Genomic DNA, 25404 nt, shown 5'->3' with positions numbered 1-25404 from the left:
CTGTGCTTGGAACCAGGCACAAGGAACTGATAAGCTGTACCAAATATTCCTCAGATTTTGCAATACTTAACTGAGATGCTGGACAAAGGCCTATCTTTTTCATCAATTAAAATTCATGTCTCTGCCATTTCGGCTCATTACAATACAGAGCCACCACTACTTGCTCACCCTTTATTAAGGCAGTACCTCAAGAGGAGCCAAATATTTAAGGCCTCCAAGGAGATCAACAATACCTGCATGGGACCTCAACTATGTTTTGGAAAAACTCACCGTGCCTCCTTTTGAGCCAGCTGCTACTGCTGATATAAAGTTTTTATCTTGGAAAACAGCTCTGAGTTTCAGAGCTACAGGCACTCATGGCTGTGGAACCTTTTATCATTTTTTATCCAGACAGGGTCTCTCTGAGGACAACCCCAATATTTATGCCTAAGGTGGTGTCCAGTGTGGCTCTTAACCAAACTATTAATTTGTCAACTTTTTATCCAAAACCACAGAACAAGGGGGAGAGAATTCTGCATTCTTTGGACGTACACAGACAGCTCAGATTCTATTTGGACAGAACCAAAGTTTTCAGGAAGACAGAGCAATTACTAGTGACATATGATGCAGGATCACAAGGAAAGGCTATCTCAATGCAGACTATTTCAAATTGGATAGGCCATTGCATTCGTTTCTGCTATTTACAGCATGGCAAGCCAGTGCCTAAGGGCATTAGGCCACATTCAACCAGAGCTGCAGCCACTTCAGCAGCCTTTTTCGGGGGAGTACGAACCAAAGACATTTTAGAGGCTGCTACTTGGAGTTCAGTGCACACCTTTACAAAGCATTACCATCTGCCACTCTACTCTAAATCCAGGGCAGGCTTTGCCACTGCAGTTCTACAGGGCCTCATAGCCGCTCCTAATGCTATTTAGCTCCAGCCTCCCAACCATAGCTTTGGGAATCTACCCAAATGTAATGACTGCAACAGTGAAACATGAAGAACATAGTACAGTTGTGTACACTTATAAATGTAGATGTTCACGTGTATTCACTGTTGCAGTCCAGGTTACCCACCCGCCTTCCCCCTTTTTTCTATTGATCTTATCTTTCCTTCTCTGATTTATACAACCTATGTGGTGTATTTGCTTGTAGATGAAGGTAAAGCTTATATTGGTGCATGTATTTTTACATATATAAAATTTGGCTACCCTTTTAGGGGGCACCTGATATCTGGGGCAAGAAAAACTGAAGAAAATGGCGTCGGCTGCTGCTTTTATACCCCTGACGACCTGACGTCAGGGAAGGGGTGATGGCAGCCGACGCATGACCCAAGACTTTGGAATTCAGGCCGACTGAGGGCAACCTGCCAGCAGGATTACCCAAATGTAATGACTGCAACAGTGAATACACTCTAATATCTACAATTATGGTAAGTGTACACAACTGTACTTTCTCTGCACTGCCCTTTGGCTTCTCTACTGTGCCCAGGGTATTCACAAAGTGCCTAGCTCCAGTCATTGCATTTTGCAGGCAAAGAAATATTCAAATATACCTATAACTGGACGGTTGTCTAATTCAGGCAGAAAGCCAGGACATACTTTTGAATCATCTGGCTTTAGTACAAAAGGTGCTAACTTGCCTGGGGTACACCATAAACAAAAAGAAATCACACCTGGTACCCTGTCAACAAATTATATTCCTGGGAGCAAGCTTGAATACAACTTCCCAGATGACTTTCCTCATGCCAGAGAAACAAATTCATTTGACAACCTACTTCAAACTAGTGACCACAAAAACCCTGCTATCTGCAAGGCAAATACTGCAAGCCTTGGAGTTCATGGCCTCCTGCATTCTTCTAATTCCATATGCAAGACTGCATATGAGGAAACTACAGTGGTATCTGAAAAGCCTATGTTGTCAACATTGTCAGGGTCTAGAAGCAATGATTCCTATCATACCTTGCCTACAGTTAGAGTTCCTTTGGTGGGCAGAGACCTGCCACCAAAACAAGGGACTGCCATTCACTCTACCCCCTGCCTCCTAAACCCTAACAGATGCATCAGACTATGCGTGGTTGGCTCACCTGGCAGGGAAGTGCATTCAGGGCAAATGGAACCAAAGTCAAATGCACCTGCATATCAATCAAAAAGAAATGTTAGCTGTACAGAATGCTCTGACAGCCTTCAAAGACCACATTCTTCCAGAACAATTAACTGTGGTGTTGTGCGTCTTTACGATTATGTGGTACATAAACAAGCAGGGGGGTACCCATTCTTACCCACTCTGCAGACTAGCCGTGGCACTGTGGAACACAGCCATGAGCTACCAAGTGCATCTACTAGCTCAGTTCCTGCCAGGAAAACTAAATACACTGGCAGATGGACTAAGCAGAAACCTCATGGACCCACACGAGTGGAAACTGGAACCAAAGACTTTCAACATGTTGACGGGGGGAGCCCAGATATAGACCTGTTTGTCTCCCCCCAGAACTACCAATTAGACAAGTTTTTTGCATAAGGACTCCCCACAAAAAAGCTTGAAAAGTGGATGCTCTGTCCTTCAGCTGGAAAACCTATCCATTTATGCCTTTCCTCCTCTGCCACTCCTATCCGAAGTACTACTAAAAATCAAATGGGACAAACCAAGGACGATATTGATTGCACCAGACAGGCCACGCCAACACTGGTACCCCCTCTTGCACAGTGCATCAATGTTGGACCCATGGCACCTGCCTCAGACCCCTACCCTGTTGTCTCAGCAGGAGAACCAGATGTCCTTCAAGGATGCATCTGCAGTCGTAACATATGGGTTGTCCTGCCTCAGGCAGCCCTTCGGTCGGCCGGATTCCAAAGTCTGGGTCTGGCCTCGGCTGATGTTGCACTTCACCTGACGTCATAGCTGCTGTCAATTGGGTATAAAGGCATCAGCCGACGCCATTTTCCTCAGTCTTTCTTGCCGCGCGGTGCCCGAAGCAGAAGCTGTTCGCAAGTGCCGGTCGGTCAGATCCAGAGATTTCTACTACCGAAGACTTCTAAAAAGCTAAGTACTCCGTTGGGGACTCTTTCTTGCCTCAGCCGATGTCAGAAAAAGTAAATAATTGTTTAACTTGTGGGAAACAAATACCTCATAAGGATTTCCACTCTTACTGCCTTCCTTGCTTAGGCCCAGACCACGACGTATCAGCTTGTCTAGCCTGTGCTTCCTTCAACCGACGGACACTTAGACGTCGGTCGGAGTTTGCAGAGGAGTTTTTTGGTCCCGCTTTTGCTTACAAAATGCCGTCGGAGACTCCGACGTCACAATTAGCTAAAAAGCGTAAGGAAAAGGACCGACACTCGCGGTCCGCTGTTTCGGCCGAAACCACGGTTAAGCCAACTGCGAGTGTCTCTGTTTCGGCTTAAACAGAGTCCTCGGTTCTTCCTTCGGCCGAAAGCTTGCCTCCTACAGCCGAGGCCTCACACAGCATGGCTGAATCTGCTACTGAAATTTCTCCTGCTGTAGCAGGCACCCAGGATTTATCAGATACTATTCCTTTAGACATATCTACTCCTGCACGTGGAGCTGCTAGGCCCCCTGCATCCATGTCTATCAAGGCTTTTTCTAGGGCTAAAGCAGCTAAATCTTCTAAGGCCTTGCCTGCTAAAACCCCCTCACACAGGCCTACCTCTAGTTCCCAAATGCTCAGCCTGGCTGAGGATCTCATTTCTTTGATCAGGGGATCCCAACCTCACCCAGACAGGGCCTCTCAGCCCCCTCCAGAGAAGAGGCCTAGAGCAGAGCCCCCGGACCCAGTTTCTACAGACTATTCCTCGGATGATTCAGACAACTGAAATCCTCCAGAAGGCCCTTATTCTCCATATGAGGATTCTGATGCAGAAGACTCCATTCCTTCTGCCTCTCCTCCTGAGGAATTTTCTTTTGGGGAAACCTTGCATGCTATGAGAGAGCAATTTCAATGGCAGGGCCAGGATTTTTCAGATTCAAGGAAAAGGCTAAGGACCTTTTTACATTTACCACAGCATAGGCCTTTAGCCATTCCTCCAGTACTAACAGTTGTGGATGATGCATTTAATGATGCCTGTACTGCCCCTGACTCTCTTCCCCCGGCCCCTGCTAAGCCCGACAGATATTACAGGGTCCCCGACACACACTTTCACTTGTATAAGGCTCCTATTGCAGATCCTGAAACCATTTCACAGGGCCCCAAAGCTGTAGCAGCTGCCAATGCCAAAAACCCCCCACTGAAAGAGAATCTAGAGCATTAGAGAGATGGGGTAAAAAAGTTTATACTTCTGCTACTCTTTCGGCTAGGGCCTTAAACTGTCAATTCCACATGATTCAGTATCAGGAATTTTTGTTAGACCAGCTAAATAAAAAACTGTCCTCTCCTGAACCTATATACCGTAAGTCCCTTCAGGATTTGGTACATAACACTCAGCAGGTCAGTAATCATTCCTTAAAATGCGGCTATGATGCACTGGAGGCTTCCTTTAGATCAGCTATGACTGGAACAGTGATCAGAAGGCATGCATGGTTAAAAGAGCAATCCTTACCAGACCATGTAAAGTCAAAGCTCCTAGATGTTCCCATGGAGAAACAAAGTTTGTTTGGCTCCCCTGCACAGCAAGTGCTAAAGAAGGTGGAAGAAAAAGCAAAATCTGTCCAAACAGTCAAGGATTTCTTACAGGTCCAGCCTCCGAGGTTTAGTAGAAATTGGCCTTCGAAGAATTGGTCCTTTCCAGACACCTCCAGAGCACAGAGAGGCAGAAATAGGCGCCCAAGAGGCAGAGGTCAATCCAGAGGTGCCTACAGGGGACGTCAGTGGTAGCCTAACAACCAGAGAAGTACTGCCACAGATCCAGCTACTACCACTTCCACAGGACAGACACAATGACTTGACTCTGATACCGCCTACCAGGGAACAACTGGAAGCACCCTTAGGCGGAAAGCTAGCCTTATTTTCCGTAAACTGCCATTACATTACAGGAGACAAATGGATTTTACAGACAATAGACAAAGGCTACAGGTTTCACTTCCACACTCTTCCAAAAAAGAGAGGAATGCCAAACCTACCACCAAACCAAAAAACAAACGCTCTAGGACAAATCAACCACTTACTAAGGATGAGAGCTATAGAAAAGGTACCGCCTATGGAACAAGGACAAGGATTTTACTCCAGACTTTTCCTGGTACCAAGGAAGAAAAACCAATGGAGGCCTATTCTCGACCTGTCCGCTCTGAACACATATCTCATTGTTCCAAAATTCAAAATTGTGACCCTACAGCAACTTCTTCCCATGCTGGGCAAGGAGTCTTGGCTGGTGACTCTAGATCTCAAGGAGGCATACCTGCACGTCCCTATACGACCAGATTGCAAAAGATATCTCGGATTTCTTGCAGGATCAGAGCGTTATCAATTCTCAGCATTGCCCTTTGGCTTATATACTGCGCCCAGAGTATTCACGAAATGCCTGGCATCAGTAATTGCTCATTGCAGGCTTCAGGGAATTCAGATTTATCCATACCTGGACGACTGCCTAATACAAGCGGACAACAAGACCAAATTAACAAAAGACTTGGAAAAGGTTATACAACTACTGCAAGCCCTGGGATACACAGTCAACATGAAAAAGTCAAGGCTGGTACCATCCCAAATGATAACATTCTTGGGTGCAGAACTGGACACTTCAAATCAGATGGCATTTCTCACAGCAGAAAAGCAAAAGCAACTACCACTCTATTTCAGGGCCTTAACAACACAGAACCAGCTTACAGCAAGGAAAGTCCTGCAAGCCCTGGGTTACATGGCATCCTGCATAATATTGATTCCACATGCCAGGCTGCATATGAGGAAGTTGCAATGGTACCTCAGGAATATATGTTCTCAACACAAGCACACTCTAAAAGCCCAGATTCCAATAATTCCATGCCTGAAACAAGAATTCCTGTGGTGGGCTCAGGCCTGTCAGTTGAACAGAGGACTGCCTTTCCACAAACCTCACCCAAGCCAGACTATCACCACGGACGCCTCAGACCTAGGCTGGGGGGCACACATGGTGGACAAGTGTATACAAGGCCTATGGACACAAGACCATCTGAACCTACACATAAATCAAAAAGAGATGCTGGCAGTGAAACAGGCAATTCAGACATTCAGACCGTTTCTTCAACAGGGTCATTTGCTGATAAGGACGGACAACACCACAGTCATGTGGTATATCAACAAACAGGGAGGCACACACTCATATCCTCTATGCCGGATGGCAATGGACCTGTGGAATGTGGCCCTGAACCTCAACATTCAGCTCCAGGCCATATTTGTGCCAGGAAAAGAAAATATACTAGCAGACACCTTAAGCAGAACTACCACGGATGCCCACGAATGGATGCTGCATCCAGACATCTTCAAATCCATTACAAAGAAATGGGGACTACCAGAAATAGACCTGTTCGCATCCCCACACAACCACCAATTGAGGAAATTCTGCACAAGGACATACCACCCACTTGCTTGGAAGGTGGACTCCCTATACTTCAGTTGGGAAAGCCTGACAGCATATGCATTCCCACCTCCTCCTTTGATGCACAAAGTACTACTGAAAATCAAAGAAGATCATCCAAGGATCATCCTGATAGCTCCAGACTGGCCGAGGCAGCATTTGTACCCGCTACTGAGGAGTATGTCTCGGACACACGCATGGCCTCTACCTCTAGTTCCTTTACTGCTAACACAGAACAACTTCAAAATCCTACATCCAAACTTGAAGACACTGCAGCTAGCTGCTTGGAATATTACATAAAACAAAATAACCCAGATTTATCTCGGAGGGTTAAAGACATTATCCTGGAGGCTTGCAGACCCTCCACAAGGAAGACTTATTCAGCCAAATGGAAAAGATACCTCATTTGGAATGCAGCAAAAGGAGAAAATGTATCATTAGCAAACATAGCTAACATCCTGGAATATTTAGCAGAACTTTTCCACAATGGCCTGTCTTACTCCTCCATTAAGATTCATGCATCAGCAATTTCAGCAGAATACAACATGGATCCTCCAGTCTTCTCTCATCCTCTACTCAGGCAGTTTCTGAGAGGAATTAAGAATGTAAAGCCTCCAAGGAAGCCACCTTAAGTGTTAACTTTGTGCTGGAAAAGTTAACACTTCCCCCCTTCGAACCAGCAGTAACAGCAGAATTACAGTTCTTATCTTGGAAAACTGCTTTCCTGCTTGCAATCACTTCAGCAAGAAGGGTTTCTGAATTACAGGCATTAATGGCAGTACAGCCCTTCCTTATCTTCCATCAGGATAGAGTGTCCTTGAGAACTAACCCTACTTTTATGCCAAAGGTGATCTCCAGGGTATCATTGAACCAAGCAATCCACCTACCATCATTCTTCCCCAACCCACAGAACAGGGGGGAAAGACTACTGCATACCTTGGATGTGCACAGGCAATTGCGCTACTATCTGGACAGAACCAAGAACAATAGAAAAACTGACCAGCTTCTGGTAGCATATGCAACAGGAATGCAAGGAAAAGCAATTTCAAAACAGACAATCTCAAAATGGATAGGAAATTGCATTAGATTTTGTTACTCTTTTCATGGAAAGATAACTCCAGAAAAGATCAGACCTCACTCCACAAGGGCTACAGCCACTACTACAGCTTTCTTACGAGGAGTGGCTACCAAGGACATTTTAGAAGCTGCTACTTGAAGCTCCGTGCATACATTTGCCAAGCATTATAATCTTCCTTTATACTCCAGATCCTGAGCAGGTTTTGCAACTGCGGTTTTGCAAGGGATCTTAACTGCACCATAATCATCTTGGTGCCTCCTCCCCCAGTTTGGCTATGGTATTCTACCCATATGTTAGGACTGCAGATGCATCCTTGAAGGACATAGTACAGTTTTGTACCTACCATAAATGTAGATGTCCGAGAGGTATGCATCTGCAGTCAGGATTACCCACCCTCCTTCCCCTCTGTGGTACTCCTAGGGTATTTGCCCATCTTGTAGCTAGCTGGGGGAATCTATTATGGTGTATTTGTTTGTATATATGTATATACATGTTTATTTTTGTTGCTCTCTTCTGTTTGGAATCATTTGCATTTATCCAAATTTAGCCTTCCTAGAGGGCACCTGGCATCTGGGGCAAGAAACACTGAGGAAAATGGCGTTGGCTGATGCCTTTATACCCAATTGACAGCAGCTATGACGTCGGGTGAAGTGCGACATCAGCCGAGGCCAGACCCAGACTTTGGAATCCGGCCGACCGAAGGGCTGCCTGAGGCAGGACAACCCATATGTTAGGACTGCAGATGCATACCTCTCGGACATCTACATTTATGGTAGGTACAAAACTGTACTATTCTGCACCCTCAGCTTCAAACCCTGAACCTAGCAGCCTGGCTAATTACCTAATGTCTCCTTTACCATCCCTCAGTAAACCAGTGATGGATATCATTTTAGAGTCAAGGAAGCCTAGTACCGGAAAGTCTTATGCTGAAAAATGGAAAAGATTCTGTGCTTGGAACCAATCTCAAGGGATGAGAATCTCAAGGGATGAGCACAGCAGCGCCCGATTTGCCTCAGATTCTACAATACTTAACTGAGATGCTTCACAAGGGCTTTTCTTTCTTTTTCCTCAATCAAAATTCACACCTCAGCCATTTCAGTTCATTATAACACAGACCCACCCCTCTTCTCTCATCCACTGCTCAAGCAGTTCCTCAGAGGGGCCAAAAATTTAAGACCACCCAGGAGAGCCCCAACTCCTACCTGGGACCTTAACTTTGTATTGGAGAAACTCACTCTTCCTCCTTTCAAGCCAGCTGCTAGTGCAGATTTAAAATTCCTTTCTTTGAAAACGGCCTTCCTTTTAGCAATCACTTCAGCAAGAAGGATATCTGAATTACAGGCCCTGATGGCAGTGGAGCCTTTCATCATCTTTCATGTGGACAGGGTGTCCCTCAGAACCAATCCCTCCTTCATGCCCAAGGTGGTATCCAGTGTGGCTCTTAATCAGTCTATTAATTTGCCAACCTTCTTTCCTAATCCACAGAACAAAGGGGAACGGATACTGCACTCCTTAGATGTGCACAGACAACTTAGAATTTACTTGGACAGGAATAAACCTCAAAGGAAATCTGAACTGCTGGTGGCATTTGTAGCAGGGGCAGAGGGGGAGGCTATTTCAAAGCAAACCATTTCTAAACAGATAGGCCATTGCATTAATTTCTGCTATAAGCACCATGGAAAACCTATCCCACAGGGGATCAGACCCCATGCAACTATGGCTGCATCTACCTCTACAGCCTTCCTCAGAGGTGTCCCTACCAGGGACATCCTAAAAGCTGCTGCCTGGAGTTCTGTACATACTTTCACCAAGCATTACCATTTGCCTATTTTCTCTAAATCCAGAGCTGGCTTTGCCACTGCAGTCTTGCAAGGCCTTATAGCTGGTCCTAATATTGTCTAAATTCCTCCTCCCTTCCTTAGCTTTGGGAATCTACCCAAATGTGATGACTGCAACAGTGAAACAAGAAGAACATAGTACAGTTGTGTACACTTACCATAAATGTAGATGTTAGTCTATTCACTGTTGCTGTCCTGGTTACCCTCCCTCCAGCCCCCTGTTTTTCTCGGACTATACCTCTACTTTCTTTTACTATGCTTAAAAGCCTTTTTGGTGTATTTGCTTTTGGTTGGAGGTATATTTTTGTGTATTTAAATTTTATTTGCCTCTCATTTGAGGGGCACCTGACATCTGGGGCAAGAAAAACTGATGTAATGGCGTCGGCTGCATGTTTTATACCCCTGACATCATGGAAGAAGGGACAGCAACCGACGCAGGACCCATTACTTTGTTAATCAGGCTGACTGAGGGCAACCTGCCAGCAGATTACCCAAATGTAATCACTGCAACAGTGAATCCACTCTTAACATCTACATTTATGGTATGTGTACACAACTGTATTTTTTTCTTCTAAGACCTCCATTAAAGAACCATCTCCACCTTGAGATCTCGCCTTAGTGCTACAAGATTTGACTTAAAAAACAATTGAACCAGCAAGCAGTTGCGATTTGAAATTTCTGTCTTGGAAAACTATTCTGTTGGTAGCTATTATGTCAGCTAAAAAGATTTTCTGAATTTCATGCATTATCAGCAAAAGCCACTTATATTCCACATACAGATTGTCCGTATAAACCAATCCATACTTTATGCCCAAGGAAGCCAATGAAGCAAGTCTTAACTAATCTATTCAACTGCCAGTATTTTTCCTAATTTTTCTAATAAAGGTGACTATATACTACACCTTCTTGATGTTCATAGGCAATTACGTTTTTATTTCCACAGAACATAACAGCATAGAAAGTCTGGTCAGCATTTTGTGTCTCTTTCCTCCAACTGCCTAGGACAAGCAGATTCAAAGGTCACTCTAGCTAAATGGATTACTGATTTGTATTTTATTGGTATGTCACCAAAGAGGCTTAGACTTGCCTCGTCCACTTAAAGCCCATTCTATCAGAGCTATGTCAGCTTCAGCCGCCTTTTCTTCAGATGATGACGTTTGTGCTGCAGCCTTTTGGTCCACAGTACATATATTTGTCACGCATTACAAACTGGACATCACCTCCAGAAATGGAGCACCCTTTTGTTCAACAGTGCTCTGACATATCCTTCCATGAAAGTCACCCAAGAGTTGTGTAGCTGAGGACCTGACCCAGTGGTGAGGAAGAACGAAAAGGGCATCAGATTTAAAAGTTACTTAAATTTGGCATCTGTGTTGTCCATTTTCATTATTCCTCACTATCCCTCCCATCCATCCACCTTCAATGCTCCTGGAGTATTTTCCAGATAACATAGGATCCCTTAAGTTTCTGGTTTGAGCCCCATTAGGAAACATAGTACTACCTTTTGTATCGGGAACCCCTAGGCTATTGAGGTTAGATTTTTTATTCTTAATGCAGCAAACTCAGTCTGAGGGCTTGGGGATACCTTAGGGGGTTATGGGTAAAAGGAGGAGCATGAAGCAAGGATCACAGTTCTTGAAAAATATGGCTGAGTCGGATCCCAGGATTGGATACTACACCCAGTGGTGAGGAAGAATGAAGTTGGTCAACACAGATGCTGAGTTATGGTAAGTACATAACTTTTAATTAAAATATTTCCATCCCTTTTTATTGGATATAGAATTCATAATTTAATACATTTAATTTCAGCTAATATTTGAGTAACATTTTGCTTATTGGTTCAAGTAGAAGTGTGTCACTTTTCCCTTGGGCCTGGCTGTCTAAAGATAGCATTGTATTTTTTGCTGCTTTATTAAAAGTCGTCTTGCAGTACTGGCACTGTAGTAGCCTTCTACTAATGTATTCGCCCTCTCCTGCCCAAAACACACACACACACATACATGGCAAGGCTATTTTCCATTGTGCAGATGTTCTTCGTGTTTCACTGTTGTAGTCATTACATTTGGGTAATCTGCTGGCAGGTTGCCCTCATTCGGCCTGAATTCCTAAGTCTTGGGTCCTGCGTCGGTTGCTGTCTTCTCTTCCATGACGTCAGGTCATCAGGGGTATAAAACATGCAGCCGATGCCATTTTCTTTAGTCTTTCTTGCCGCGCGGTGCCTGAAGCAGAAGCATTTTGCAAGTGCCGGTCTGCCGACTACTGAAATATTTGAGTTTCGGTTTCAGAACCGAAGTCTTCACTAAAGCCAAGTACCCCGTTGGGGAAACTTTTTTTCTTGCTTTTTACCGATGTCAGAAAAAGTTAATAATTGTGTTACTTGTGGGAACAAATACCTCATAAGGATTTCCATTTATACTGTATTCCTTGCCTAGGCCCTGATCACAATGTGCCTGGCTGTCGGTTTTCTGCTAAATTTAACCAACGCACTATTAAGCGTCTGTATATTTTTGGATCTAAGTATTTTGGAAACAGATTTAACTACCCAGAAATGTCGTCGGATAGCAATCAGACTACCGGAGTACATAAAAAAATGCAAAGAAAAGGACAGAAAGGCAGTCGAGATCCAAAACCGACGACTAAGCTTCTCCTAAGCCAGTTGCCGGTACTCAGTGAGGTGCTTTCGCAGCCCCTGATACCCGCTACCTTCGAGTCACAGGCCTCTACTGACACCCATATGGAGTCCGGCATGCCGCAAGATACTCAAGGTATTGGACCGACAGATGAATCTCCCTCAGATGGGTCCGGAGCTACTGACCAGGCACTGGCTTCTGAGGGTGTATTCAGACTTCAACGTTTTTATATCAACCCGACGAAAGCTGCAAAACCTAAGGCAAAGACACCTTCTAAAACGAAAAAAAGACTCCTGAGCTACGTGCACAGGCCTCTATGCCTAAAAAACAGATGATCAAAATGGCTGAAGACCCTTATTACCTTGATCAGGGGTACCCATCCCCCTCCAGATAAGAGGCCTAGGCAAGACACTGACTATGAATCTTTAGATCAGGTTTCTATTTCTTCTAATTCCTCTTCGGATCAGGAATTATCTTTACCTCCCTATGAGGATTCTGAAGCTTAAGAGTCTATTCCATCTGCATCTCCTCCTGAGGATTATTCATTTGGAGAAACCTTGCATACCTTGAGGGAGCATTTTCACAGGGAGAGTCAAGACTTCTCAGAATCAAAAAATAGGCTTAGGGATTTCCTTCTTCCTCAGCACAAGCCTTTAGCCATTCCCCCTGTTTTAGACATTGGATGATGGGTTTTCGGAGTCAAGCCTGACCCCTGACTCCTTACATCCGGCTCCCAGTAAGCCTGACTGGAATTACAGGGTCCATGACTCCCATAAATTTTTATTTAGAAACCCTGCTGCTGATCCTGAAACTATTTCACAGGGTCCAAAGGGAGTTAAGGCCTCAACACCAAAAAAAACCCTACCCCCTCTGACAGAGATTCAAGGGCACTGGACAGATGGGGAAAAAAGGTTTATACATCTGCAACCTTGGCAATCAGGGCCTTAAACTGTCAATTTTATATGCTTAAGTACCAACAACATGTTATGGGATTGCTGAAACAGAAAATGATGTTGATTTCAGAATGTGCAGAAAATAAGGAATTGCAGGAATTATTACATGCAGCTGTACAAGTTGGAAAGCATACTTTGCAATGTGGTTTTGATTCATTAGAGGCCTCCTGCAGGGCCGCATTTACTGGATCTGTGATTAGGAGGCATGCCTGGTTAAAGGAACAAAATTTGCTTGATCATGTTAAAGCTAAATTGCTAGATGCACCTTTACAGCATGATTCTCTGTTTGGTATTAAGGCAGAAGAGGTTTTAAAGAAAATGGAAGACAAAGCTAAGTCTATGCAAACTGTTTAAAGATTTCTTAAAAGTGCAGCCACATAGATTCAGTAGACACTGGTCTACAAAAAATTGGTCCTTTCCTGTGTCAGACAGAGCTCAAAGGGGCAAATCTAGACGCCCTAAGGGTTCCAGGTACCATACTCAAGACTCATACAGGTCAAAGCAACGGGGCGCATCCACCTCCAAATCTGGAGGAGATAAAGCGCAGACCTACATAAAGCAACCCCAATGACTTCCCTCTGCCTACACCAAGCACTTATATTTTGGCAGCACCCGTAGGGGGAAAATTAGCACGTTTTGCTCAAAATTGTCAGTTAACAACCCAGGACAAGTGGATACTAAACATCGTATCACAGGGATACAGATTCCATTTCCACACTCTGACAATGACAAATGGTTGGCCAGATCTGCCAAAAAAACAATGGGCAGAGGTACAGAAACAGGTTACGTCCCTCCTGGATATGGGGGCCATTCAGACAGTACCAGAACAGGAAAAAGGACAAGGTTTTTACTCAAGACTGTTCTTGGTACCTAGAAAGGACAAGGCCTGGCGGCCAATACTGGATTAATCGATTTTGAACACATACCTGGACATTCCAAAATTCAGAATGCTCACCTTGCAACAGCTTCTGCCCATGCTGGGCAAGAATGCCTGGCTGGTGACTTTAGACATAAAAGAGGCATACCTGCATGTCCCAATAAGACAGTCGTGCAGAATATACCTCAGATTCAAGGCTGGCTTAATGCATTACCAATTCTCTGCACTGCCTTGGCTTATCTACTGCACCCAGGGTCTTTACAAAGTGCCTGGCACCAGTAATTGCATTTTGCAGATAAAGAAGTATTCAAATATATCCCTACTTGGACGACTGTCTCATTCAAGCAGAGAACAATGACACTCTTCTATGACACCTGGCGTTTGTGAAAAGGCTTCTAACATGCCTAGGGTACACAATAAATGAAAAGAAATCGCAGTTGCTACCCTCTCAAAATATAACATTCCTTGGTGCAAGCTTGAATACAACTGCCCAGATGGCTTACCTCACGCCAAACAAAACAAAGGCAACTGACTACATACTTCAAACTGATGGCAACAAAAACCCAGTCTTCTGCAAGACTGCATATGAGGAAACTCCAGTGGTACTTAAGTTTATGGAGTCAACATTCACACAGACTGGAAACAATGATTCCTCTCATGCCCTGCCTGCAACAGGAGTTTCTATGGTGGGTAAAGGCCTGTCACCAAAACATGGGACGGCCCTTCACTCTACCCCCTGCCAGCTAAACCTTAACAACAGACGCATCAGATTATGCCTGGGGGGGCCCACATGGCAGTAAGATGCATTCAGGGCATATGGGCACCAAATCAAATGAGTCTACATATCAACCAGAACGAGATGCTAGCTGTTCAAAATGCCCTAACAGCCTTCAAGGACTTACTTCATCCAGGACAACTACTGATAAAGACTGACAACACCACAGTCATGTGGTATATAAACAAGCAAGGGGGCACACATTCATACCCCCTTTGCAGATTAGCCATGACACTGTGGGACACAGCTTTGACCTACCAAATAAATCTTCAAGATCAATTCCTGCCAGGAAAACAAAACACTCTGGCAGATGATTTAAGCAGAAACCTTATGGATCCTCACGAGTGGAAACTAAATCCACAAGTCTTCAGCATGATAGCAGAGAAATGGGAGAGCCCAGACATAGACCTATTTGCCTCTCTTCAAAATTGTCAGCTGAAAAGATTCTGCACAAGGACTTATCACAGGCAAGCATGGAAAGTGACACCCTATCCTTCAGTTGGAAAAACCTAGTTTACGCCTTTCCTCCTCTGCCTCTTCTACGCAAGGTCCTCCTAAAAGTCAGACAAGAGAAGCCAAAGATGATATTAATTGTCCCTGACTGGCCCCGCCAATATTGGTACCCAATCCTAAGGAACGTGTCTCAATACCAAGCTTGGACCTTGCCTCAAAAACCAACTACTGTCCCAGCAAAACAATCGGATCCTGCACAGTCAACTACAGACTCTGAACCTGGCAGCATGGCTAATCCTGTAATCATCCAGACGACACCTCTCAGTAAAGCTGTGATGGATGTCATTTTGGAAGCCAGAAGGCCTAGTATTAGAAAATCTTTTATGCTGACAAATGGAAGAGATTCTATGCTTGGAATCAAGCACAAGGAACTGATACAGCAGAACCGCATATTCCTTAGATATTACAATACTTAATTGAGATGCTGGACAAAGGCCTATCTTTCTCATCAATCAAAATCCATGTCTCTGCCATTTTGGCTCATTACAATACGGAGCCACCAATCTTTTCTCATCCTTTACTAAAGCAGTATCTTAGAGGAGCCAAAAATTTAAGGCCTCCTATAAGATCACCACTACCTGCATGGAACCTCAATTATGTGTTGGAAAAGCTCACCCTGCCTCCATTTGAACCAGCTGCTACCGCTGATATAAAGTTCTTATCATGGAAGACAGCTCTGCTACTAGCAATTACTTCAGCAAGAAGAGTTTCAGAGCTACAGGCCCTCATGGCTGTAGAGCCTTTTTATCATATTTTACCCAGACAGGGTGTCTCTGAGGACAAATCCTACTTTTATGCCTTAGGTCGTTTCCAGTGTGGCTCTTAACCAAACAATTCATCTGCCAACTTTTTATCCAAATCCGCAGAACAAAGGGGAGAGAATTCTGCATTCCTTGGACGTACACAGCTAAGATTCTACTTGAGCAGGACTAAAGCTCTAAGAAAAAACGAGCAATTACTAGTGTCATATGCTGCATGATCAGAAGGAAAGGCTATTTCAAAGCAGACAATTTCAAAGTGGATAAGCCACTGCATCCGTTTCTGCTAATTACACCATGGCAAACCTGTGCCCAAGGGCATTGGGTCTCAGTCCACCAGGGCTGCAGCTACTTCAGCAGCCTTTCTCAAAAGAGTACTATCAAGGACAGTCTAGAGGCTGCTACTTGGAGTTCTGTTCACACCTTTACAAAGCATTACCATTTGCCTCTCTACTCTATATCCAGGGCAGGCTTTGCCACTGCAGTGCTGCAGGGCCTTATAGCCTCACCTAATGCTGTTTAGCTCCAGCCTCCCAACCATAGCTTTGGGATTCTACCCAAATGTAATGACTGCAACAGTGAAACACGAAGAACAATGTACAGTTGTGTACACTTACCATAAATGTAGATGTTCGAGTGTATTCACTGTTGCAGTCCAGGTTATCCTCCCCGCCATCCCCCTGGCATTCTACAGTTTATCTTTCCTTCTCTATCTTCTACAACCTATGGTGGTGTATTTGCTTGTAGATGAAGGTAAAGTTTATATTGCTGCACGTATGTATATAAATATATATATATATATTTAGAATATTGCTACCTTTTGGGGGGCACCTGACATCTGGGGCAAGAAAAACTAAAGAAAATACTGTGGGCTGCATGTTTTATACCCCTGACGACCTGACGTCATGGAAGAGAAGACGGCAGCCGACGCAGGACCCAAGACTTTGGAATTCAGGCCGACTGAGGGCAACCTGCCAGCAGATTACCCAAATGTAATGACTGCAACAATGAATACACTCTAACATCTACATTTATGTTAAGTGTACACAACTGTACTTTCTACCAAATGGCATGCCGTCAGTTACTGTGTTCTCAGGGTAACCTTGGTTTGTACATTGGTGTGCTGCATCTGTCCATTCCTGTAGTTGCATTCGAGCAAAATGTGGCATCTAATGATAGTCTCTGTTTTATTAGATGCTGCAGCACTCCCTACCACAAAAGCACAATGTGCTGTCCTTTGACATTTGACCCTCATTTCTTGGAGGAGCCTTTTGATAGTCCTCCCTCTTTGGGGATGCTGTACTGCATCAGTGCTCTACTGCAGTAAACAAACAAAATGTAAGTAAATGCATGTATTCTTATGTAATGTCACATTGTATACATAGTTGTGTGAGCATTTGTGGTACTTGATGCTATTTTGTACTTCTGCTACAAATACTGAATTTTTAAGTTGTGCATTTTTCCGGTTTAGATTCTTCTACTCAGTGTATGGTCCCTTCTTGGTGAAAATTCATGTGATGATGCAGAATACTTCATCACTGGCCAATGCTGTCCAATGTGTGCACCAGGTAAGTAGAGTTAACAGATTCATATTTTATTCATACAAGAAATGTATGATAAATGTACAGTAGTGCCATACTAAAGGTTAATAAAGTGCAAATGAGAGACTTGCATCCAGCTTTGTTACATACTGTGTAGCTGAGGACATGTAGGAAGATTTGGGGGTTTGTCTAGTATTTAGCTTTTCAGCAGTTGTGCTGTAGTCATGGTGGTTGTGTAAAACATCAAGTAAGAAAGAGAGCTGTGTGATGATTAACTGTGAAGGAAGGATGCACTTCTTGCATTTCTGGCAAAAAGTTCATCCTTAGGCCATCCCTGGCCTCTCTTTATGGATGGTTCCTTCTGGCGACTTGAGTTTTCCCACTACCGGTTGCTTTGAATGACCCTAGGTTTTTGGGGCTTTTATGTTTTGATGACATTGTGTTACAGACCTTTTTTTTCTAATTTCTGGCTTCCTTACCATCCACTGTGGCATTGACAAGTTAGTGCCTTTGTGAAATGCAGATTTCCCAGGCATGCCTACATTTGACGTGCTTTGTTTTATATACCCATTCCACTACCCATTCTTTGGATGAGTTTCCCATCTGTCTGAGCTCGTGGTAGCTGAGATGAGGGGAAAGATCATATAGCACTTCTTAAAAAGAGTAGGGGAACTTTCCTAGTGTCCTGTAGAACTTCCCTCTAGTCAGTATGAATACCTTCTCTCTCCTTCCAAAAAAGAGGTAGTTGACTGGGTGGAACTAACCCAGTTAACAAACTGTGGCACTAAATAAGCACTGTTAAGATGTCTGATATGTTAAGAGTTTTATTGAGGTGATCCAATGATTGTAAGAAGGGGATGGGGAATGATTTAACTACAGAAAAATAAAAAAAAGTTAAAGGCTACTGCTTACATTTGATCTTCCTTATTGTCTACTACAAAAATAAGGAACACTAAAGACGCCAGCAGCACGGGAGGTGGGGGTCACTTATCTTCCTTCTCTGTCAGCATCACCTCCATCAGGGGTTACTGCTTGTCCAATCCCCCTGATTGAATTGAGTTTCAATGCATGTGAACATGGAGAAATATAACTAATGACTGGTTAATACAAGTTTGTACTTGATGCGTAATAAAGATGATGCTTGGTCTATAGAATCGTGGACTTCTGTGATAAAGCATCTTAACTGAAAGAGGGTATTTAACAAGGTTCTCTATAATTGATTTTTGTTCATCTGATGAAGTCTGCTGGTAGTGGATGAAAGTGTATTACTTTGAAGCGTTAATATGTGGTTTTGGTGAATAAAGAGGATTGGTTTTTCACCGGTGGTTTGTGGACTCTTCACCCAGGTTTGCTGTTATTAGTGGAGTGTTTTGGGTGAATTTGCTCTCACATTCCTACTTTTGCTGCCCTTATTGCCGTAACATGCTTTTAGTATATTGTTGTACAATGATTTTGTAAATACTACTGCTATAACCAGACTGTCTGGAGATTCATCCTCCAAATCTTATTTAACTAATAAAAATTATCAAGCAACACATGCTCAGCTTGGCAGATATTTTTTTTTTTTTTCAAAGTTGCATCAGCTTTTCCACTTCTCCCAGTACCTGATGTACGAGTCTTCCATTTTCCGGTTTCATAATCATATTCAGAAGTGTTGATTTGGATCCTTATGGCCTTCGTCTACTTTGTTTGTCATTGAAGAACATGTTTTCCCCTTATCATCACTAGTATTCTTCTTTTCCTTGCTGTAATTTTTTTTCCCTTACAGGTACTTTCTACTTCCCTTTGGGTTTTTTGTTTTTGAGATACTGTCACTTCGCTTCACTTTTTGTGCTAGTTGTTTTTTGTTTTTTCTTGCCTTGTGTAGAACTTAGTGTCTTCTGTTCAGATCTTCATGTGTTTTACATTTTTCACTGTAACTAATTTTTACATTTTTTTCAATTAAATTTTCCATTTTGTTGGCCACCAAGGCCATGCTTGCTAATTGTTTGCTTGCATTATGCCACTTACTACCGATACAGATGTGCAAATTTATTCGATTGGAGGATTCCTGATTTACATTTTCACCTTCTGCGGTCATGGATTTTTAAAGTGTCTTTCCATTGTTTGTCTTCCTCATGGCTTGAGGGAATTTTTGACATTCGTAGTCTGTAGTAGATGTGGCAGATTTGACCAGGCATACCTTCTAAGTGCTCCAGTACCAGGCTACTTTGATGCCATCCCCATCTGAGTTCTGCAGGAGAAATGCAGGTGGGGCTCTTTCTCCTCTGGTGTGACTGAATTTCCAGAGTTCTTTGGTTCTGCCCCACACAGGTACAAGAAAATTTTTCTTGAGACCCCAGTGTCATTGGATATGTTTGTGTCAGACCTCCTTCCTCCTGCACCAATTAGTAACTGTTTATCATAATTTGGCCCATCATTGGTGCAGCTGGTGAAGGCTTGCTTTTGTGGTCAGCAGCCTGATATTTGATTTTTCAGGTCCTGTGCATGTTCCACTTTATGCCAAGTTTGTGTGGGACCTGCTTCTGGCCCATCTGAGAATGGCTAGGTCAGCTTCACAGGAACCCACATTTCGTTGATTCACCTATTCTTGATTTTTTAAGTGTAAAAATATTATTTATACGTGCATCAGCTACCTAGCCATTGGTGGGGGTCAAGTGTACATTGTGCATCTTGTCTCTGAAGAGAGCCTTAAGAGGAGTCCCTCTTTTACTTCTATTGGGAGTGGATCAGGGAAATTTCCTGCTGGGACCTTCCAGTCCATGATAGCTTTCTTTGTTTTTCAATATGGAAGATTCCGTGCATAGTCTTGCAGTAGAAGTCTTTGGTTTCATAATGTTTATGGTGGGTTGGACCGAACAAGGGTCAGCTTCAGCTCCTGCTTCTCCTGAAGGATTTAAACCTTAGAGAGTTGTTGCAGATGATTTAATAAATAGGTAGGCCGTACTCTAGAGGCCTCACCTCTGCATAAACTCTGATTTCAGATTCTTTATAGTCTCCCCAGCTTTTCTCCTGGGTTGCTTAGGTATTCTGTTTTTTGTTGATGCATTGACTATAGGGGAGTCCTTCCTCTATACTTGTAGCCCGTTATACACTCCTTTCTCATTTTGCCTTTTGACTTACTGAATTCAACCTGCTATGAAAGAGTGTTGTTCCACAGTGACCATAAGCGATGGTTGCTTCCATCTTTGGGGTAAAGGGTGGCCATGGATCCTGGGGCATTCATTGTATTCAGATGTATGCATCATCGCCATGGGGACCTGGTTTGAAGATCATTCAAAACACTCATGTCAGTGCAGGGTTTCAATGCCTTTCACCTCTTTAGGCTCATCACAATAGACCAAGTCAGTAAAGGTGACAGTGGCTTTAAATACATATTTATTTATATATACAATGGGTGTGTGTGTGTGTGCGTGTGTGTGTGTATGTATATATATATATATATATATATATATATATATATATATATATATATATAAATACACACACACCTTAATCTACTCATCAGACAAGATGATGACTTTGATATCATAGGTAACTATGCGACCTTTACTGCATTATACCTCTTGCTCAACTAGTATAAAGACCCTGTATGTTAAGTCAAACACAATTCTCCTAAGAGACTCCCACCACCCTTCAGTAAACTGAAACTTGTACATCCCCAAATGTATATGCTTAGAGATTTGTGACTTCATCAATACGAACAGCCTGATCCATTTGGGGCAGCTTTGCTCTCTGCCAGTTGTAACTTCCTCTCTAATTAAATCAGATCATACATCAATCCCATTTACAGTAAGACTGAAGTATGATGCATCTTCTAGTACCTCTATATCTGGAGGTTATGCAAAGGCTAATCTACTGAATCTGAGTGGTGACCTAGCTAAATCGCGAAGCCAGTTATATCTTGATGACCCCACTGCTTATGCATAGTCTTTCATTACAAAATTCTATGCACGTGTAAATAAGTGCATAGACTCATCTGTCCCCCCAGAAATAAACCTAACACAAACTTCAAAAGTAAACCCCTGTGGTGGATGGAACCCAAATATAAACGGACTCTGTAGTAAAAGAAAAAAGTTACTGCACACAAAAATAAATCCAACTCTCATGATGCAAAAAAGGTTTGTGCTAAACTAAATAAGGAACTCCCGAACCGTGATCATAGGTTCATATGTTTATACAAGGCTAATGACCACCAAGGTGGGTCTTTATAGTCCTAGCCATGTGGTCCAGCCCGCTTTTGTCCCTGAATACTTTGGACACCTGTATGGTGGAGTATGTTAGTAAGGCTGTAGTGTTATGTTGGGGGATTTTTTAGGTGGGTATTGATTTCCTTACTGATGACCTCTGTCCATCAAAGACATGGTGGCTAGACCAGGGGTGAATTTGCCATTTCCTGTCTAGCCATCAAGGTTTCGTTCGAATGGGTTCAGGAATGAAATCTGCTTCATTTGTATGGTGAGGTTTTCCATAGTGAGAGGGGGATCCTTAGAGAGAAACGCCAGTCTCTCCAGCATGTTCTATTTATGTTGCAAGCAAAGTTCAGGTCCTTGGATCTAGTGTTTCTGGTGCTATTTATTTTGCAGATATGCAAGGGATCCATCAGTGTTGGATCTGAGGATGCCTTATATGCCAGGCATAAATTGTCGGTCAGTAACCTGCTGGAGACTTAAGTATAGATATATGGTCTTAAGTTGATCTGTGTTAGGACAGTGTATACATATCCTGGATTCTCCTGGTGAGGAGCCTTAGGAGGGCATTCCAACTGTTGCAAGTGTCTGATTAGTTACATGCCAAAGGGGGTATTGTACTCAGTGATGGGATCTAATAAGGGCTGAATAGAGTGGCACTAGAAATTCTTTGGATTGGGATACCATACCCTTGTTTGAGTTGGGTGACATAGAATGATTTTCTTACTGTCTTGGCTGTATGTTGTTTGAAGAACAGATTACGGTCTTCATATATTCCCAGATGTCCTTCAAGAATGCAACTGCAGTCATAACATATGGGTTGTCCTGCCTCAGGCAGCCCTCGGTCGGCCGGATTCCAAAGTCTGGGTCCGACATCGGCTGATGTCGCATTTCCCTCCGACGTCAGAGTGGCTGGAGTATATAAGCATCAGCCGACGCCATCTTCTTCAGTCTTTCTTGCCGCGCGGTGCCCGAAGCAGAAGCAGTTCGCAAGTGCCGGTCGGTCAGCTCCTGTATTCTTCGAACCGAAGTCATCAAAAAAGCTAAGTACCCCGTTGGGGACCTTTTCTTGCCTCAGCCGATGTCAGAAATTACTGAAAAAGTAAATAATTGTTTGTCTTGTGGTAAACAAATACCTCATAAGGATTTCCACTCTTACTGCCTCCCTTGCCTTGGCCCAGACCACGACGTCTCGGCCTGTGCCGCCTGTGCTCGCTTCAATAAGCGCACTCTCAGGCGCCGGGCAGAGTTTGCTGAAGACTTTTTCGGCGAAAAATTTGATTATACAATGCCGTCGGAACAACCGACAACGCAGACTCCTAAGAAATGAAAAGACCGGGACCGACATCCTCGACCCGCATCTTCCACCGACACCATGCCGAAACTAACCGCGAGTGCCCCGGTTCCCTCTGAGGCGGTTATTCCACCGCTCCGAACCGAAGACACCGCATTACCGATACCTCCGATACCGGAGGCCACTCCGACTCCAGTTATTGATTTTCCTCCGGATACTGAAACCGAGGAGCTGCCCGAGACCATTGCTGTTGATAAGGTCACTCCTGCACGTGGAGCGGCTAGGCCTCCCATGTCCATGTCTATCAAGGCCTACACACGTGCTAAGGCAGCCAGCAAGTCCAAGCATCTTACTGCTAAAACCTTACCTCAGCCTACTCCTGAAACTCAAATCATGTCTATGGCCGCAGATTTAATTTCCCTGATCAGAGGTTCCCAGGCCCATCCTGAGAGAGGATCCCAGCCTCCTCCTGATAAGAGGCCCAGGGTTGAACCCTCTGACCCTCTGCCTTCAGATGAAGATTCTGAGGACTCTGTTCACTCTGAAAGCCAGGAAGAGCCCTTCCAGACCTATGAGGATTCAGATGCAGAGGACTCCATTCCCTCGGCCTCTCCTCCTGAAGATATTTCTTTTGGGGAAGTTCTGCATTCCATGAGGGAGCATTTTAAGTGGCAAGGCCAGGAATTTTCAGATTCCAGAAAGCGCCTTCGAACCTTCCTTAAAAAGCCCCAACACAGACCCTTAGCTATACCCCCTGTGCTTGATGTTTTGGATGATTTCTACTCTGACTCCAGTGTTACCCCTGATACTCTTTCTCCTGCTCCTGTCAAGCCTGACGGATACTATAGGGTCCCAGAAACCCATTCTCATTTCTTTAGGGCCCATGCTGTTGATTTAGAAACAATTTCCCAGGGGCCTAAAGGGGTTTCAGCTACCACCTCCAAAAACCCTTTGCCTTCCAACAGGGAAGCAAGGTCCTTAGAGAGATGGGGGAAGAAGGTTTACACCTCCACTACTTTATCTATGAGAGCTCTCAATTGTCTCTTTCACATGTTTCAATATCAGGATTTCCTGTTAGATGATTTACAGAAAAGATTGGCCTCTCCTGAACCTTTAGATAGGAAGTCTTTGCAGGAGGCTGTGCATAACTCTCAGCAGGTTAGCAGTCACTTTCTACAGTGTGGATATGATGCATTGGAGGCTTCATGTAGGGCAGCTATGACAGGGGCGGTCATTCGTAGACATGCATGGTTAAAAGAACAACCTTTACCAGATCATGTTAAGGCAAAACTTCTTGACGCACCCTTGGAAAAGAACAAGCTTTTTGGTGCTAATGCTAAAGATGTGTTAAAGTCCATTGAGGAAAAAGCCAAGTCAGTTCAGACAGTCAAAGATTTCCTCCAGGTTCAGCCGCCCAGATTCAGCAGGAACTGGCCTTCTAAAAACTGGTCCTTTCCTAATCCTGAAAGATTTCAAAGGGGCAAAAACAGGCGTGCCCGAGGAAGAGGGCAATACAGAGGATCCTACAGGGGGCGACAATGGCAACCAGCAAACCAAAGAAGTGACACAGGGGTTTCTCCTGCCCCGCAGGGACAATCTCAATGACTTTCCTCTAGTTCCGCTGACCAGGGAGCAAATAGAAGCTCCTTTGGGCGGAAAGTTATCTTTGTTTTCAAAAAATTGGCACAAACCGACAAAAGACAAATGGATTTTGGACATTATAGACCACGGTTACAGGTTCCATTTTCATACCTTGCCAAGAAAACAAGGCATACCAAACCTTCCTCAAAATCAGAGGGCAGAGGCTATCAAGCAAATTTCTCTGCTTGCTCAGATCAAAGCAATAGAAAAAGTTCCACAACAAGTGCAAGGTCAGGGGTTTTATTCAAGACTGTTCCTTGTTCCAGGAAAGAAACTCAATGGAGACCAATACTGGACTTGTCCGCTTTAAACACTTTTCTCATAGTACCAAAGTTCAAAATGCTGACTCTACAGCCACTCCTTCCCATGCTGGGCAAGGGGTCTTGGCTGATTACTCTGGACCTCAAGGAGGCATACCTGCATGTCCCTATCAGATACAGCTGCAGAAGATACCTCAGATTTCTTGCAGGGCCAGAGCATTATCAATTCTCAGCATTGCCATTTGGCTTATCTACTGCGCCCAGAGTATTCACGAAATGCCTGACATGAGTAATTGCTCATTGCAGGCTCCAGGGGATTCAAATCTACCCGTACCTGGACGATTGCCTCATACAAGCGGACAACAAACTAACCTTGACAAAAAACTTGAATTATGTCATACACTTGCTACAGGCTCTGGGATACACAGTCAACTTTCAAAAGTCAAGACTTCAGCCATCCCAGCAAATAACCTTCTTAGGAGCCAAACTAGACACAGCCTCTCAAATGGCTTACCTGACAGAAGACAAGCAAAAGAAGTTAGCTCATTACTTCAAAAGTTTAGCAAAGCTCACC

At 43.9% G+C, this 25404-nt stretch overlaps 1 protein-coding gene across 2 annotated transcripts in view; it reads left to right on the top strand.

Moving 5' to 3' along the window:
- LOC122794522 (tumor necrosis factor receptor superfamily member 14-like) overlaps nucleotides 1–25404 on the top strand; it is a 430726-nt gene that overhangs the window by 84960 nt on the left and 320362 nt on the right. Inside the window, exons 2-3 of one of the 2 annotated variants that reach the window (XM_044062985.1) lie at nucleotides 17099–17242; nucleotides 17376–17472. In XM_044062985.1, coding sequence (XP_043918920.1) covers nucleotides 17460–17472 — 13 coding nt within the window. In that variant the 5' untranslated portion in view covers nucleotides 17099–17242; nucleotides 17376–17459. The remainder of the gene's footprint in view (nucleotides 1–17098; nucleotides 17243–17375; nucleotides 17473–25404) is intronic. The other variant, XM_044062984.1, reaches the window with a different exon arrangement.

The sequence above is a fragment of the Protopterus annectens genome, chromosome 2.part1 (genome assembly GCF_019279795.1).
Source record: "Protopterus annectens isolate FY-2018-M chromosome 2.part1, PAN1.0, whole genome shotgun sequence".
Classification (NCBI taxonomy): domain Eukaryota; kingdom Metazoa; phylum Chordata; order Ceratodontiformes; family Protopteridae; genus Protopterus; species Protopterus annectens.
Note: the sequence above shows the minus strand (reverse complement) of the source record. Positions and strands in the feature narration are given on the sequence as shown.